We start from the raw sequence: 16779 nt of genomic DNA on the forward strand, positions 1-16779 counted from the left end.
GATTGTCCTCAGCTAAAGAGTGTGTTCATGATTCCGTTGAGGTGTTTAAATCGATGATTATAGAGCAACAATTGGCCTACTTCACCTCCAAAAATTATGGGTTTGGCCATAAAATTACGTTTTGGTTCATACAGTATTTGTATTAAAAAATTCATTGAATATGGACAAATTATTAATATAGAACCCAATAACTTTAAAAAAAATTAATCCAAACCCATAAACTTCAAATTCTGGCTCCATCTCTGCCTATAGCTACGGTTAAACGATGAGAAGATCAACGAAAAATATTTACATAGATGGTGGAGCTGCAGCTGACTTTTGTGTGCTATTGCTCGTAGGTTTCTGTTGATCCTGTTTAGTGTCTTTAATCAAGAAAAGAAAGACAAAGGAGCTCATTCACATGATCACATCCTAGTTTTTCTGTACAACACCGGTGTCAGTTGGCAGACCTAAGCGCTGCAAGGGAGTTCATCCGTTTCGTCATAAAATTACATGTCTATACAGTAGATGTTGAATTCCTCAGCTTCTTTCACGTATGTAACTTTTTTATATTTTGGATCCCCTTAATGAAAATTCTGACTCTGGCTGACACTATCCCCTTTTCAATGTAGTCTTCTTAATTAGAGTTTGTCTGATTGTTGCATGTTCTAGTGCTACTGTCAATGTAATATATAAAAGCATTCTGCCGAAGTAGATATTCAAACTAAAAGACTTCATTAATTTGCTAAAAGAATGGATTTTTGTTGTGTCTATTCCTTGTTCGTTGTGTCAAGATCACTCTACAGAGGTAGGAAAAATATATCTTTCCTCCACTTCTAAGGTATTATGATATGGCATGGTCCAAGGCACTAAATATGAATGGACCAAAGCTTCTTTCTTGACAAATGAATGTGAGTCTGTTTTCTAACCTTTAGGCTCAAATGTTTCAATAAGGAAAGGTTCCTGTCATCCGAATATGATCCAACGTCCTTTCTAGTCCATATTTAAGCACTGCTTGATTACCAGCTCTGAATCCATTTCCATAAATTGGCGAAGTGTCTGATTCAATTTGATGTTTGAAAAAATCCCCGAGTTTTCTCTCGAACGGAGATCTAATCCCCTGCTTTGATGATGGCACGCCAGATGAGGTTGAAGCGCCATCGCTGCTTGATATGGATGTAATTTGGGTTTCTAACCACATATGTGCTAGTACCTGGCAAATACCTTCTTCGACATCTTGGCTAAGTGTTCGATACCCTGTTATAGATAGAGGACACATCGACCACATCAGAAACTCCAAGAAATCAACATATAATGGCCACTGCAGGCAATAATCGTAATCAATAAATTGCACACAATACACTTTGTTTACTGCATCTCTCCCTTTTTAGTACTTTTTTGCTTTCTTGGAAGTGGAAAGAAATTTACGGGAGTGCAAATAAGCAAAACTGATTTTAGTGAGTTATTGCAGATAATTCATGATATATACACCACTGAAAATTTTATGATATAATTGCTAGACAATATATGGTTGAATAATGGAGATTAGGAGAAATTTAATATATGGAGCTTACAAGTTTCTTTTGGGGATTCAAATGGGTAGGTTGGGCTAAACTTGGGTGTGTCAAAGCATGGTGAGTCACAACAAATGGGTCGTGACCTGATCCGCTGAAAGTTTACTTGAGTCAAGATGGATCAGGTAAATTATTAATCCAAAAACCATCTAGCATTTGTTTGTTCCATATTCTATAAATTGTTAAATCACCAATCAGGAAAAAGTTCTTTTCTAATAGGAGAGTGTGAAAATGTAAAGAGAAATATACTTGGACAAATCGAAATACAAACTTTTTCTTCTATGTTTTAAAACTGTATGGTCAAGTTGGGCACGGCCTAATCTCCCAAACTTCTGACCCATCAGTGCAAATTTAGTCCGCCTACCCAAGTGGTTCGCATGTATTACAACTTTTTGCACTGAATTTGACATCCCTAGATTCTTCTGCTTTGATTTAGGATAGACAAGAAAGAAAGAGGGATGGGAGAAATAAAAGTGGTTCCATAATAGAATCTTGTGTTATGTATGCAATACTGATATTTACCGCTACTTTTGGCAAAGCAGACATTTTATCGGCGCACACCAAAAAGAAAAAGATGGCACCCAAATAAGGAAGGAAGGAAAAAAAGAGTAGAAGAAATGAGAGAGCACCTCTTAGTCGAAGCCATGCATGCATCATCTCATGTGCAAGGATTGATCCAGTCAGCAACCTGCATAGATTCATGTCATATTCGAAACCAAGATATCAAACTAATGCACATAGAGTAACATAAAATCTATTCAAATTTTTCGACAACCCTAGTAAGCGACATCCTATTTTTGTTTTGCTTAATGCCTACTTGCAATGCATCATCAACATTTTAAAAATTATCAATGTTTTAGTTCTCTTGAGATATATTGAACGGACACAGGTGACTCTGACTAACCAAACAGGTTTGTTAAAACGGTAGCACTCCGGTCCACAACTTTGCAGAGCAAAGTAACAAAATAGTACCTAGGTAGACCATATAAGATAAGAATTGCAGTCACTTCACAGCGTCGTGTCAATTTATAAGGTTCCGTTCTCATGTCCATGACCCGATTTCCAGCTCCTATTTTTGGCCGCCTCAGTATCTGGCAATTTTAGTGGTAAGAGAGCTGCCATTTAACATTTGAATAAAAGATATTTAAGTTTTCAGTTTCCAAAAACATCCTTACGGTGCTGATAGTTTGTTCCTCAGAGAGGCAAAGTCCTCTTGTCTCAGGCATGTGGTGATACCCCTGGCAATAAGGGATGAAAACCAAACATAAGCATATATTATTCACTAAGAAACATTATGAATATTGAGAAATACAAGTATGAAAAGAAAGGGATAAACAGTTACATGTCTCTCTCCATCCATAGCCTCATTTAGTGCTTGTCGCTCAACCAGAAGCAAAGGAACTTTCTGTTCCACTTTCATATTCAGCCCTTCATAGAATTCTTGTATATCATAATAAAGGGGCTGACATTGACTCGTATCCATTATGGCTGAGTCCAAGCACTCAAGACAGAGCTTTCGACCATCATCAAGGGCAATATATCTTGTATCCCGTGGCTGCAGTCAAACCAAATTTGCTCCTTTTAATAAAGGTTAAGTACAAGAATTTTAAAATCTTGTTCTGTTTCATCCACCTCACCTCCATTCGCTCGCAGCTACAGCAACGGGGTGTTCCATCATGCTCATGAAAAGGACAATACTTCTGGGACCAAAATGGATGTGCTCTGTATTCAATAAGCCCAGCTGCATTTGTTGGAATCTGGACAGACAAGAAAATGAATCTCAGATAAATGATATTATCAGCAGCTAGAGGGATTCTTAACCAACAAGAGATAGCCTATAATAAGAACTCAAAGCAGATTTTTTTTTTTGGATCGGTAAAGAGTGAATAACTCAAAGCAGAAAACTTCAGAAAATGACAAATATGGTCCCTAATATTTGAGGGTAGGTTCAAAATAGTCCCTTAAGTACGCACTTAGTAGTTTTGGTCCTTTAAGTTTGTCAAAAGTTAACACTTTTAGTCTCCATCAAATACTTACCGAACACCCAGGTCAAAAGTACCTATTCTGTTACCATTATCACAAAAAAAAAAAAAAAAAAAAAACGAACACTATCTGTTAGTTATGACAGAAATTATGGAGAAAAAAAAAACAACTAGCGGGAACTCCCATTTAGAGGTACAATTTTTGTAGTTTCTGCTATTTTTAAATTACTTTGAGAGTCTAGTGCAACTTTTTGAGATGTAATTTCTGCTATTTTGTATATCTTTTTATCGTCTAGTCACTAGTGTATTTTTTTGTGTTGCATATTTTAGGATTTGATGGGACTCTCTTGGTGTTTATAGTTCAATCTTTTTTCCCACTGTTTCCTCAAACAAAACAGACAGAGTTCCGTAAATATTTGACGGAGACCAAAAGTGAACTTTGGCAAACTTAAAGGACCAAAACTGTTAAGTGCATACTTAAATGACTATATTGAACCTTAAGTAAAATGATTCTCATGTTACTAGATTAACCTCAACAATCTGTACTCATGAAATGTTGAGATACCTACCACACACTTTATTAGTTTGTTTATTACACTAGGAAGACCAAAGATTAAACTATACAGCCCAACAACAACAACAACAACATACAAAGTGAAATCCCACAGTGTGGGGTCTAGTGTGGGGTCTGGGGAGGGTAAAATGTACGCAGACCTTACCCCCATCTCGGAAGATAGAGATTAAACTATACAGCCCATGACATTCAAACCAGAAAAGACAAAACCGCCCATGATTTCTAGACTAATAAAGATAGAACTTCCGGAAAATGGTAGACTAGAAACTTAGGATCTAAATCGAGATCTTTCTTTTCTACAATTATGTTAGCACAGACTAAACTCTGTACCACCTCGTTAACATGAACCAAGCATTAAGGAAACAATATAAATGAGCAGAAATCTGTGTTTAATGCCACAGCAGCTAATAACAATCAGTAATTTAAAACTTTTCCTTAAATAGAAGACAAGTTTGTGAATTTCTTCTGTCAATGACTTCTAAAAGAAAATGAGGTACAAGTGCCAAGGGCCACTATCCTTTTAAGGAAGGCATGTGATGGAGAACTACATGTTTTTCTAGCGTTTGGTAGTCTTTTTATGACGAGGAAAAATTAAAATAAAATGTAAGAGGACTTCTGCAGAAGATTTAATAAAACAATCATTAAGAAAATGTAAGAGGACTTCTGCATAAGATTTAAGAGAAACAATCATTTTTCGTACTTACAAAGTGTTTGCAGACATCACATTTGGGGTGATAATGCTCCTTGTAGCATGTTTTGTGATAGGGATAGTTCCCGGACATTGAGAACTGCATAATTAGTACATCGAAAAGTTAAAACAGATTTTATGAATATACTTGTCATATAAATTGTTTGGTTGCCTACATATCCAAATCAACATGTGCTTTGACTTGGCGCCATTATTATGAACAATTTTGGAAAAGCAAAAAAAGTAATACACCAAAATAACAAGACTAAACAAGAAAAAATAAAAATTATGCAGTATTGCACCTCATAATCAGATATTGGTTGGTTACAGGCATGACATCTAAAACACTCTGGATGCCATACTGCTCCCATGCAACTCAAAAATCGTCCATGACCAATTTCAGTGCTACAACCTGCACATACCCTACCACAGAAAATAATACATGTATTAGGTCTAAAAATGAAATTATAGCTTCCTTCTCTTGCCTCTCACCACGCCATCCACAACTAAATAAAGTAAAAGACATAACTAAAGGGTTCGCCCTTTTCAAAACAAAGGGTCAAAATCAAAACGTTTTGTTCCTTACATATAATACAGATATCTCATGATACGAATTTCTACATAATGACACCTATAACTAAATTTATAAAGTGAAAAGAAGAGGAGAGAAAAGAAATCATGTTCATCAAGAAGGAAACGAGTAAATATCTAGGTTTTATATTTATGGTAATTAACAAGTAGCAACCACAATGTTAGCTAACTAAATCACACGCTTTCAAAGTCCATTCTATTTTTGGATTTTCCACCTAAATATCAGCTGACTTCAAAGGAAATTTAAGGAAAATAAAAAGACTAATAAAACAATGCAATAATGGATTTGACGGAGCCCAATGAACTGAGTATACAAAAACATCAACGAAGATTTTGAATACCTAAAGCTTGCAGAATATGGGAAAGGTATTGGATGATAGAAGTTTCCATTTCCATTTACATTTGCATTTCCATATCCATTCCCGCTTCCATGATCATTCCTGCTTACATGCTGAGGTGGAGATTCGACATTTAAGCTCTCCTGCAGAGCTCTGGCTAGTTGTTCATCTTCTTTCAGTTGTGATTCGCTATCTGCTAAACATCAAAGAAAAGGTACAATTAGAAAATCAAGCACATATTTTTTGGTCAAGGAAATAAACAAGCACGGCTAGTTCTCAAAGATTGTCCATGAAATGCTTTGTCGACTCTAAGAAGAACTGATATAAAGAAGTTAGATTCCTCATAGAATGAGAAGTATTTCTGTAGAACAAAAGAAATGTAAACTTTCAGTTTTCATTTATTTAAGAAGAAACTTTTGAGGAAGCTTTAAGAAGCAACTAATACTCACCAATCACAACTTTCCCTTTCTGGTCCTCCTCTAAGAGAGATATTGCAATAGCTCGGTCTATTTCTTCAATCTCTGACCAAGTGTCCTAGAGCACACAACAAGTTCAAACACAGTATAAAATATCAACACGATATGCTTATCAAAAATAGAAAAATACACACACAGTATGAATATGACATGTTCGAATGATTTTTTAAAGCTCGGGGTGGATGTTGATCCTTTAATGGCAATGGCAAAGTAACATACCTTACCAAGATAACAACCAAATTAAGCACAAAATAAAGTATCAAGGATTTGCATATAAAAAGTAGGCACTACATTTTTAGTGACTTAATAGTTAAAAAATTCAGTGAACAAATATTTCGACGAAAAATCTAGCATACCTACATAGCGGATTATCATGGATTCATGGTTAAGCAGGTCTAAATTTTAACACATCGTAAACCATGCACATCAATTCAATTTATCCTGAAAATTCAGAATATATTGTAAATTTTGTTTTTGAGATTGATATCAATATGGACTTCTAGTTGGAAACAAATTTATTAATGAGAGAACAAGACAGTGCAAGCTACAAGCAGGGATGGACAAAGATGTCCAAGTTACAAAGGTCAAAATTAAATAAAGCTCCAAATGAGTATGCAACCGCAAGCAAATTAGAGAAATCAATCTCAACACATCTGTACCATCACTAAATCATAGAAAACACGAAGAGCAGTCACTAATTTGGATGAGCCAAAATGACTACCAGATGGCATTGGATTCATATTGTCAATCGAAAGCTTAGCATCTAACTCTAATAACTTATACTTCATTATGCTATAGGCAAGTTCTCTTTTTATGACGGTGGTGTCCGGGAGAGCTTGTGTGCACCTCAACTAATTCCACCATACCGCATAACTCTGCCACCAAATCTTAGGCAGATGGGAAGAAAATCACCTAGCATTTTTTGTCTCCAGAACCAGAGACCTCATGGTTCTCCTCCACTTCATTAACCACTAAGTCACACCCTTGGTTGCTAGGCTATAGTCAAGATTTACCAGCCGGATTCCAAGCACCAATAGAATGTGCGCTAGTATCCTATGTTAGCAATTGAACAATTCCCAGCACTCAGCTATACCCCAAAACCCACATCATAACAAAAATTGAACAGTTGTAGTGAAATTTCGCACTATTAGCCTTACCAGAGTCCTCAAGTCTTTGCACCAGACGTATTACAAATACCCAATTCATATATATATATATATATATATACCAATCGCCAATATAAGACAAAGAATCTCTTGCAAATTTCTAACAGCTTCATTATAAGCGTACTATTTCAAAGCATTCTTCACATTGCCTATGGAAGTTAAGACTGCAAGTCCTGTTAGCACTTTAGATAATTTCATCCTAGACTTCAGAAAGGACTTTTAGTATTCAAGTAATTGGACTTGTAACTTTAGAATCAAGCAAATCCTAATGCCTTTCGCCATGAACAGCACCAGCAGCATGCCTTCTACTTGACATCCACACTACCTACCTGTAAAAGGGCAGCCCGGTGCACTAAGTTCCCGCTATGCTCGGGTCGGGGGAAGGGCCGGACCACAAGGGTCTTTTGTACGCAGCCTTACCCTGCATTACCAATTATGCTGATAATTATAAGACCCTGCACTTGCTAAGTTTTGGTAATCCGAATTGCCAGATATTCTGACCGATATCAGAAATCAAGTAAGCAATTCAAAGGCATGTTGGGTGTCTTAGGAGCTTGCTTAGGAAACTTCTTGTTGTAAGACCCTGCACTTGCTAAGTTTTGGTAATCCGAATTCCTAAATATTCTGAGCAATATCAGAAATCAAGTAAGCAATTCAAAGGCATGTTGGGTATCTTAGGAGCTTGCTTAGTAAATTTCTTGTTATCCTCTTAGTTCTGTTCTCCACCTTAATGACAGAAAATAGGATTGATCAAATTCCATTGAGTTTGACTCATAGCGATCATTTATCATAGAATGACTCTGATTATCAAATGATTGAACAGCGGGAGCAACTTACTTACCATACTTAGTTGACATTCATAAAAAGCATCTAATGAATCTGGATGATTAGCTCGTTGGACATTAGTTCAATGCCAAACTTACCTCTGCTGTAGATGGGTCATCTTCCTCAGTAGGCCCTTCACACCTCCAGTCATATTGGCCTTCCGAAACTTTATGGTTAGAACCTTTGAAAATTTTGCTCAGCCAGCCCATTAGGTGAAATGCTATTGGTTCATTGTCCGTGATGCTTTTACCTGCAGGAAAACATGAATATAGTGCCAATGAAATATTTATAAAAAATAACTTATCAACACTAAATATCCAGCCCAAGATTTGAGCTGTCAGACGTGACAAACAATACGCATCGTTGTGTTTAGCCAGAATTCATGCTATATGCTTAAGATCTTTTAGCACATAGGGTTCCCAATTGACTAAAATGGATTATCTAATAAAAAGTATGACAAAATCAATGTATCAAGGATGCTTAAGAGTAAATTAGAGCTTGCCAATATGAACACAAAATTAGGGAACTACACATATGCTTCAAATTTCTCATATAAACCAACCAACACCTTTGGTTTTTCAATGACATTGATGATCATGAATTTACTTGAACATGTAAGTAAACTGAAAAACAACAGATCACATAAGAAAGAGATAAAAATCACCTACCACCCATAGCAACAAAAAAAAGAGCTTAAAACTCAAGCATTCAAAAGGGGTTATCCCAAATTTGCAGGAAATACAAGAAAATTATGTTATTCATAAGAACAAAGTATTTCTAACCACAGAAAAAGATAGATTCTTCCAGCTCAACATGTCCATCACTAACAACACAATTAGCATAACAATCAGATTAAACAAATAAAAAAGATCATAAATGACTCACCTTAAACACAAAAGAACCAAGAATCTGCAACAATTAGCAAAAAGAAAAAGACCCCAGATCAAAAAAAAGAAACAATTATGTTACTTTTATTGCCCCTTTTGATTTCTTTTTTCAATCTTAAAAGAATCTTTTACTTTTTCTTCACAAGTCAGAATACCCCCATTCAAACATTTATTTAATCCGCGTATATTTTGTAGCAATTAATGATTATATTCAAACTTTATTTACTCACGAAATGAAGCTTCGTGAGTAATAATGATATATTGAATTGAAAAGAAAAATTATTTACAGTGCCAATGTACACGCTATTGAAGAGACGTTGAAAAAAAAAAACAAAAAAAAAAATGATGCCTAAATGGACTTTTTGGTCAACCTGATATTTAGTTGAACTTTAGATAACATTTTGTAATTTATTAAAATGCTTTATTAGAATATTTATTTGTTACATTGTTTACCTCACAAAATAAGTGTTTACTCCGCCTTTTTATTTTGATCAAAAATAAATGTTTACTTACATAATTAAGAAGGAATTAGCTTTATTTTTTCATATTTGCCCTTATTTATATATCTTTAAGAAGTCTTTTAAATTACTCTAATTTTCCGATATCATTAAATAGGTTTAATATTTCATTGTATGCAAATTTTAATTGAGGATTATTTAGTCAAAATACTTGCTTCTTCCTAGAAATTAGTATTTTTTTTTTTAAAAAGCGCGCTAAAGGATAAATAAAAACTTATTTTAACTAGGACGGAGTAATATTTTCTCGGACTATAAGAAAATTAACGTTGAGAATGAGAGTCAAAGAAAGAGGTTTATGTTTACTTTGAGGTTTATGTTTACTTTTCTTTTTAATCTTTTTTTTAGAAAAACTCATGAGTCATGACTTAAAATAATTTGACTTAATCCTCTTTTGGATTTTTTGTGCGTGAGGACTTCCAAATTGAAAAAATGACAAAAGTTAATACGCTTTGTGGGTCCCTTCCTTCTTTTATCATTGGCAGGCAAATTTCACTACTTTTATATAATTATATTTTGGAAAAGTTGACACATCAACTTTTTTGAAATTTTGGATCTCTGTGTAGATAGATTTGAGAAAATTTCCTTAGCTTGCGGACTCATTCTAAGAAATGGTTTAAAGAGTTAAAACGTAATGGTTTAAAGAATTAAAACGTAAATCATACTCTGTAATTGTGTGTAAGTTATGACTAGCAGGTATTTTCAGCACTTGGAATTTCGCTATGACTCCACGGGGATAATTTGCAGCGCAAAATCAATTTTCTAAATGATACTCTTTTGGGCTCCATCAAAATCTCTAAACCTCACGTGACTTTTACGAATTTCCCGAATGTCAATTAACAAAGCTCAAAGAATGGTGAAATGACAAATGTTAACAGATGATCCGACATCAACCAAAACTCTAGAAATGAATTTATTCCTGCACTACAGTAATGTTCAATGATTTGTTGTATCTCAAGCCTTCAGGTAGCAGCACATCATGAAAAGAGACTTTGTAGGCTTCCAGAACTTATCCGACCATGGCTGACAAACTCTCGCTAGTGGTCTCGGTTGGCACATAAGCTTCACTTAGCACCTTCAATAATGCGCTCCTGTGAGCTGCGGAATCCAATGAAAATGACGATAATGAGATTTGGACGGGTGTTTTCTTCAACTGTTCTACAATAGAGTACCTCCTAGTCGGTATTTTCTTCCAGAGCTCCTCTACTTCAGTCTCTGTCACAAACCTTTTGTATTCCCTGCTCGGTGCTCCTAGTGCTACCTCTTCAGGGACAAAACTTTGCCCAGATCTTGCCATTCATGTAGGAGTGGTTTTTACAATCAGTTTTCTATTTCTTTTGTTCCTTGCAGTAGTCATGTAATTTCAGGGAACTATTTTCGTGTCAAAAGAAGGTGCCTGGGAAACTAAGGTCGTGATCCTAGGTCTTGGAATGAGCACTTCTGCTTCAATTGGTACTCTCAATTGAACTGTAATTGCGGGAGCAATAAATATTAATGATGCAATCTTTTCCTCATCTTTGATCAATATAATCGTCCCTTCCAAATTACATTCTTCATCAATGTCGATACATTCACATAATGTTGGGCTCGTACTAGCACGGGCTATCCGTCTAATTTTATTATAGAGGTTTTCTTCATTCTATGTCATTTTGTTAAAAGCTCACAAGGCAGAGGAAGAATATAGATAACCCAACTTATTCTCCTTTGTTTTTATTATTAATGATACGTACTTTGTATAGTATGCTCATGATTTTAGTGCTTTTATACTTGTATAGTAGTACATAATTTCTTGTAAGTAAAATCCATATTTAGTTGCAACTTTTCTATTTTACACCACAAAAAATAAAAAATAAAAAATAAAAGACAAATATGCATGAGTGAGTTCTTTATTAATGTTAATCTGTTTTTTAAAGATTAAAAAAGACATTATCTATTTTGTGCTTTAATACAATTGAGAAGAGAAAAGTTATTATTCAAATTAAATTGAGGAAGTTACTAATATATGCACTAGTCGTGTTTCTGAGGTCATACGATTTTTAATTATTTTTTTTACTAATTAACAAAAAATGCACGTGTAGTGCACGGAACGCACGAGATACGCGAATAACACACGAGATACACGTGTGACGCACGCAAAAGCTAGTTTTATTGAATATACTTGAGAGGTCGTATTACGATTTGGCTTTAGGCCACCCATTCCATTAAGCTGCCCCTAAATCTTACATAGTGTTTTTTTTTTTAAAAAAAAGTTTTTATTGCTGCAAAGGAATTGAGATTACAATTAATGAATTCTGATCTTTGGGGAATAGAATTCCTGCATCATCTTCAACTCCGACAACTTGTTTTTATCTGATTTTTTTGAGTTCAGAGATAGTAAGAACCAAAGAGAATTCAAATTCAAAGCCGAGAATTAATCAGAACATAAACCTTGACGGAATGAAGGGATGAGATCTAGATAGAATTTTTTTATACATATATCTTTTGCCATTAACATGGATCAAATTAGGCTATTGAATTCATGCTTTTGTTTCAGCTAAAATTTTAAGGGTAAATGATAAAAGTCTAATTTAGATTGGAGCTTTTCTAAGGCACATGCATTCAACATTAAAAATATCAGTACTCTGAAGACAAATGTACTATTTCATAATGTACATACTTAATACTAATATATACTCCCTCCCTCCTGGGAGCATTTTCATTGCTCCTTTAAGCATTATGGTACGCTTCTGTTATAACAAGATCATATGATAAATTGTGACACTAGCTATTTTCTATTTTTTTATGGTTTGATTAACTGAAAATCAAATCAAACAGACTATATACATACACACACACATATATATATGTCACTTCAAAAAATTCCTTTTTACATTTCGTCTAATACAAGCATTTCTTTCTTTTTGCAAAGACGCATTATCCAAACAAAGAGCTATTAGTTCATGTCATTCCCTCTTTCTTTCTTCCTCACAATCTGCTCTGTCATGTGGTATTGTCAATCTTTGTCTTACATGGCCCATTAAATCACAGGCTGACCTGATTATCATGAGGAGTCGAGAAGTAGCTCACAGATCAGTGTTGTGAAACTTTCGGATAAGATTATTTAAGTTTGCCATAAATGACACAATGCATTATGCTAGATTTGGCCCATTTTTGTGTGAGTTAAATACTTAAATATGAGAATAAGTGTGTGTTATTTCATTAGCTCCCCCGCAATTGCATGTAATAAATCACAATATACACCTACAGATAATATATCGGCCAAACAAAACTTGACGGCACTGCTATAGTTATTAATTTTCTTATACTTCCAAATGATTGTAAGCCAACATCAACTCAGGCCTCATAGACTTCACTGCTTCAGCCATTTTTGTGCATTCCACCATATCAGGACTTGATGTCTCCATCTAGACCAAATCGGCATGGTGAGCGAAAGCCAACCATGAACGATCGCAACCTTTACAGAACCCTGAAACCCGTAAAACCCTTCTCTGGTTCTTGGAAGACATTTTTCATAGCTTGAATGATGCATCCATTCAATCTCCTCCACTTCATGCAAAAGAAATAAAAAACAAAGATAAATATGCATGAGTGAGCTCTTTATTAATATTAGTCTAAATTTTAGAGATTAAAAAAAGATACAATCTACTTTGCAATTTAATATAGTTGAAAAGAGAAAAGTTGTTATTAAAATTGAATCGAAGAAGTTTTAGTTAGTAATATATGTAGCAGTCATGTTCCTGATGTCATATGTGATTTTTAAGAATTTTTACTAATTAACGCACGGGATGCACGTGTGTTTCACGGATACAAGAGTGCCGCATGTGATGCTCGTATAACGCATGTAAAAGCTAGTTTTTATTATAGTTGAGACATGTTCTATCTAATGGAACATCAATTACAATACTGTAATTAAGCATTATCGATGTCATAGATTGATTTATTCTATTTCTCTTTATAATACTTTATCATGAAAGACCTCATTAAATTTATGATTTAATTTTTTCTAAAATCCAAAATTTAATAGCTATCACAAAGTATGTTTAATTTGTGAAATCTAAAATCTTTAGTTTTTCTTCCATAAGATAAACTAAACATATATGTTTATAATTGCACCCTGTATGTATTTTACAAATTTTAACTATTGAAAAAAAAAACCGTTAAAAGAAATCAAAACCACCAATATTTTTCGTGAAAATAAGAAGACATAAGCACGACAACAGAATAACAAAAAGGTTAAAATAAAAATCTGAATTATCTCTCGTGTCAACAAATTATATTTATTGAATGTTCAATTTGTCATTATTTAGCTTATGTTAGTGTATTTAGTTGATCCAAAGAATTATATGAATAACTAATCAGTTACCAAATGTAAGTCACATTTTTTTTTTAATTAAAATGCAATTCTCTTTTTAAAATACTTTATTGTCATTTCAGAAAATAACAATTATCCTTTTAAGATACTGGTGAAAAATTTCCTTGTAGACCACACCTTCTCACCTTGCATATTCTTTTACTTAATTAAAAGATCAAACTGTTACATGAACTAACAAATAACAGAAAGCATACAATGAGCTTTGTAAGTACCTGTCAGTATTAAAATATTTCGGTAGATATTATAATAAATAGCTCAATATTAAGCATCACCTAGAATCTCCACTGCGAAGACAACAAAATGACCAATAATTTTTATAAGGTAAATTGTTACAATGTATATGCTATGTATTTCCAATATCAATTCAAATTACGCAACTAAAAAGATGAGAAAATACAGTATTAGCTCATTATGCGGAAAATAGAAAAATTACTTTACGATAAAACATCATTATTGCTTCTTGCTTATGAACACAATTTGAACACAATAAATTGTCATAAATTTATGAATTTTGGTTGTCTTCTCAAAGTGGTTATCTCTGCAGTTCGGCCAATATTGTCAATCGTCGTCTTACATGGCCCATTTAAAACGGGCTGGCCTGATTATCATGAGGAGTCGACAAGTAGCTCACAGACCATAGTTGTAAAACTTTCATTTTTTTGCGCGGATTGACCTTCGTTTGGGGCGGTCTTTAATTTTTGGCCCTCAAATTGGTGGTCGTTAATTTTTTCCCTTCGCCTAATATTTCGAGGTTCTTCTCTCTCTCTCTCTTTTTCTCTCATCCCTCTCAAACTCAAAAAAAAAAAAAAAAATCGCATGACATTTCAAGTTTGGATTCACAAGGCGAAAATTTTCTAAAACTCTCAAGATAAAATTCTGCCATAACTCTGCCTTAAGGTCGAGTTTGAAACTACATTAAACAAATACAATAAGCAAAAGCACAACTACTCGCCTTACGATGTTTTTTTTTTTTTAATTTTTGACTGAGCGGGGGTTCGAACCGGAAACCAAGGGGTTCTAACTAAGGGCAAAAATTAAAGACCGCCAATTTAATGGACAAAAATTAAAGACCACCCCAAAATAAGGGCATTCCTGCTAATTGTCCTAAAACTTTCGGGGGAATTTGCACGATTGTCCTTTGTTGGGGGTGGTCTTCAACCCCTCAAATTGTTATTCTTTAATTTTTGTCCTTCGCCTAAAATACCTCAAGAATTTGAGCTCGAACCCTGGCTGAGTAAAAAAAAAAAAAAAAAATTGCAAGACAGAATTTCTTAGCAAAATTAAGTCTATTCGGGCAAAAGTTAGGCCTAACTTTTATATAATTCCAAAGATAGTAGAAAAAAATTCTGCCTTGCAAAATTTCGCAAGGTAAACTTTTACCTCAAGGTAGAATTTTCGCAAGGCCTTGCCTTGCGATTATTATTATTATTATTTTTTTTAAAACTCGGGGGTTCAAACTCAGAACGTCACGATATTTTCGGTTGCTTTTTTAAAAGAAGAGCAAAAATTAAAGACCATCAATTTGAGGTCCAAAAATTAAATACCAGCGCCTTTGAAGGACAATTCGTGCAAAAAAAACGATTTGGGTTTGCCATCCAATGATCCAATTTATTAAAGGCCCATTGTTTTGTTTTAGTTAAATACTCATTTTTTTGTGCGGATTGTCCTTCAAACACACTGGTCCTTAATTTTTGGCCCTCAAATTGCTGGTCTTTAATTTTTGTCCTTTTCTTAAAAATGTGACCGAAAATATCTTCAGGTTTTGGGTTCAAACCCCTGCTTAGTAAAAAAATAAAAAAATAAAAAATTAGCAAGACAAGGCTTTTGCGAAACCTGTGCCTTAAGGCCGAATATTTACCCAAAATTAGACCTATTCGAGAAAAAGTTAGGCCTTTAAGGCCTAATTTTGGCCTTTAAAGTTTGTCTTAAGGCAAATCTAAGGCCTAAGTTTTGCCCGAATAGATCTAGTTTTGGGCAAAGGTTAGCCTTAACTTTTGCCCGAATAGGTCTAATTTTATTACGAAACTCTGTCTTGCTTTTTTTTTTTGTTTTTTTTTTTTTTGACTGAGCTGGAGTTTGAACACTTCTCCGTGGGGGTATCATGCGAAGGACAAAAATTAAACACCTGCGATTTGAGGGCAAAAATGAAAGACCACCCGCAAGTAAGGGCAATCGTGCAAATTGCCCTTAAATACTTTAATCTGAGATCAAGTGTGAGTTATTACCCTCCGCCCCCTCCCCCCCGCCCCGGCCCCCCCCGGGATAATTGCATGTAATAAATCACATCGATACCTATCCTACAAATAATAAATTGGCTAAACAAAACTTGACAGCACAATTGTAATTATTAATTTTTTATACTTCCATGCGATTATTTTATTTGTTTCATGCATAATGATATTATACTTAATTAAAAACATGCCATATTGTCATTATGGTGCATGCATGACGTACTCATTAGCTAGCACTGGAAGCTCGTGCAATTCCTTATTGTTGTTCAAATATTAAGTAGTCGGGCACTTTTTCTAATCAATGTACAGATCAACGTCATGAAACTTTTAAATCTAAACAGAACAATAAGTTTAGGCAAAAAATTTACACCCCTCCAGTGTGTTTAACCCATAACAAATAAATGGAAGACATGTCTTTTCTTTCTATACATATTCATACTAAACTAACTACATGATTAAATGATACATATTTTCAATTTGATCTCGAATTGCTAAGCTCAAATTATTTGGTTTGGTGAACATCGGATGCAATTAATGCTAAAAGAGTAGGTCTAAACTACATGACCTTTTCTTATCAACTG

General features: G+C 34.3%; 1 protein-coding gene across 3 annotated transcripts; it reads right to left on the bottom strand.

Moving 5' to 3' along the window:
* Positions 1 to 670: 670 nt before the first annotated feature.
* On the bottom strand, positions 671 to 9024 carry LOC132033287 (protein DA1-like). 3 transcript variants are annotated; one of them, XM_059423218.1, is made up of 12 exons: positions 8862 to 9020; positions 8292 to 8443; positions 6176 to 6260; positions 5730 to 5922; positions 5100 to 5220; positions 4814 to 4897; positions 3191 to 3310; positions 2896 to 3108; positions 2729 to 2791; positions 2526 to 2644; positions 2183 to 2241; positions 671 to 1236 (listed from the first exon to the last, which is right to left on the bottom strand). In XM_059423218.1, exons 1-12 carry the CDS (start codon positions 8866 to 8868, stop codon positions 926 to 928), a joined length of 1527 nt encoding a protein of 508 aa, XP_059279201.1. In that variant the 5' UTR covers positions 8869 to 9020; the 3' UTR covers positions 671 to 925. The 3 variants fall into 3 exon arrangements, with proteins under 3 accessions (XP_059279201.1, XP_059279202.1, XP_059279203.1); XM_059423219.1 differs by having other exon boundaries at positions 5730 to 5919; positions 8862 to 9018; XM_059423220.1 differs by lacking the exon at positions 4814 to 4897 and having other exon boundaries at positions 8862 to 9024.
* Between the last annotated feature and the right edge of the window lie 7755 nt (positions 9025 to 16779).

The sequence above is a fragment of the Lycium ferocissimum genome, chromosome 10 (genome assembly GCF_029784015.1).
Source record: "Lycium ferocissimum isolate CSIRO_LF1 chromosome 10, AGI_CSIRO_Lferr_CH_V1, whole genome shotgun sequence".
Taxonomy (NCBI): domain Eukaryota; kingdom Viridiplantae; phylum Streptophyta; class Magnoliopsida; order Solanales; family Solanaceae; genus Lycium; species Lycium ferocissimum.

Excerpts from the sequence above, each read along its gene's own strand:
- LOC132033287 (XM_059423218.1), bottom strand. Across the intron at positions 5,923-6,175 it reads GAAAGGGAAAGTTGTGATTG|CAGATAGCGAATCACAACTG; the intron begins GTGAGTATTAGT and ends TTTGATGTTTAG. Across the intron at positions 4,898-5,099 it reads AACCAATATCTGATTATGAG|TTCTCAATGTCCGGGAACTA; the intron begins GTGCAATACTGC and ends CTAATTATGCAG.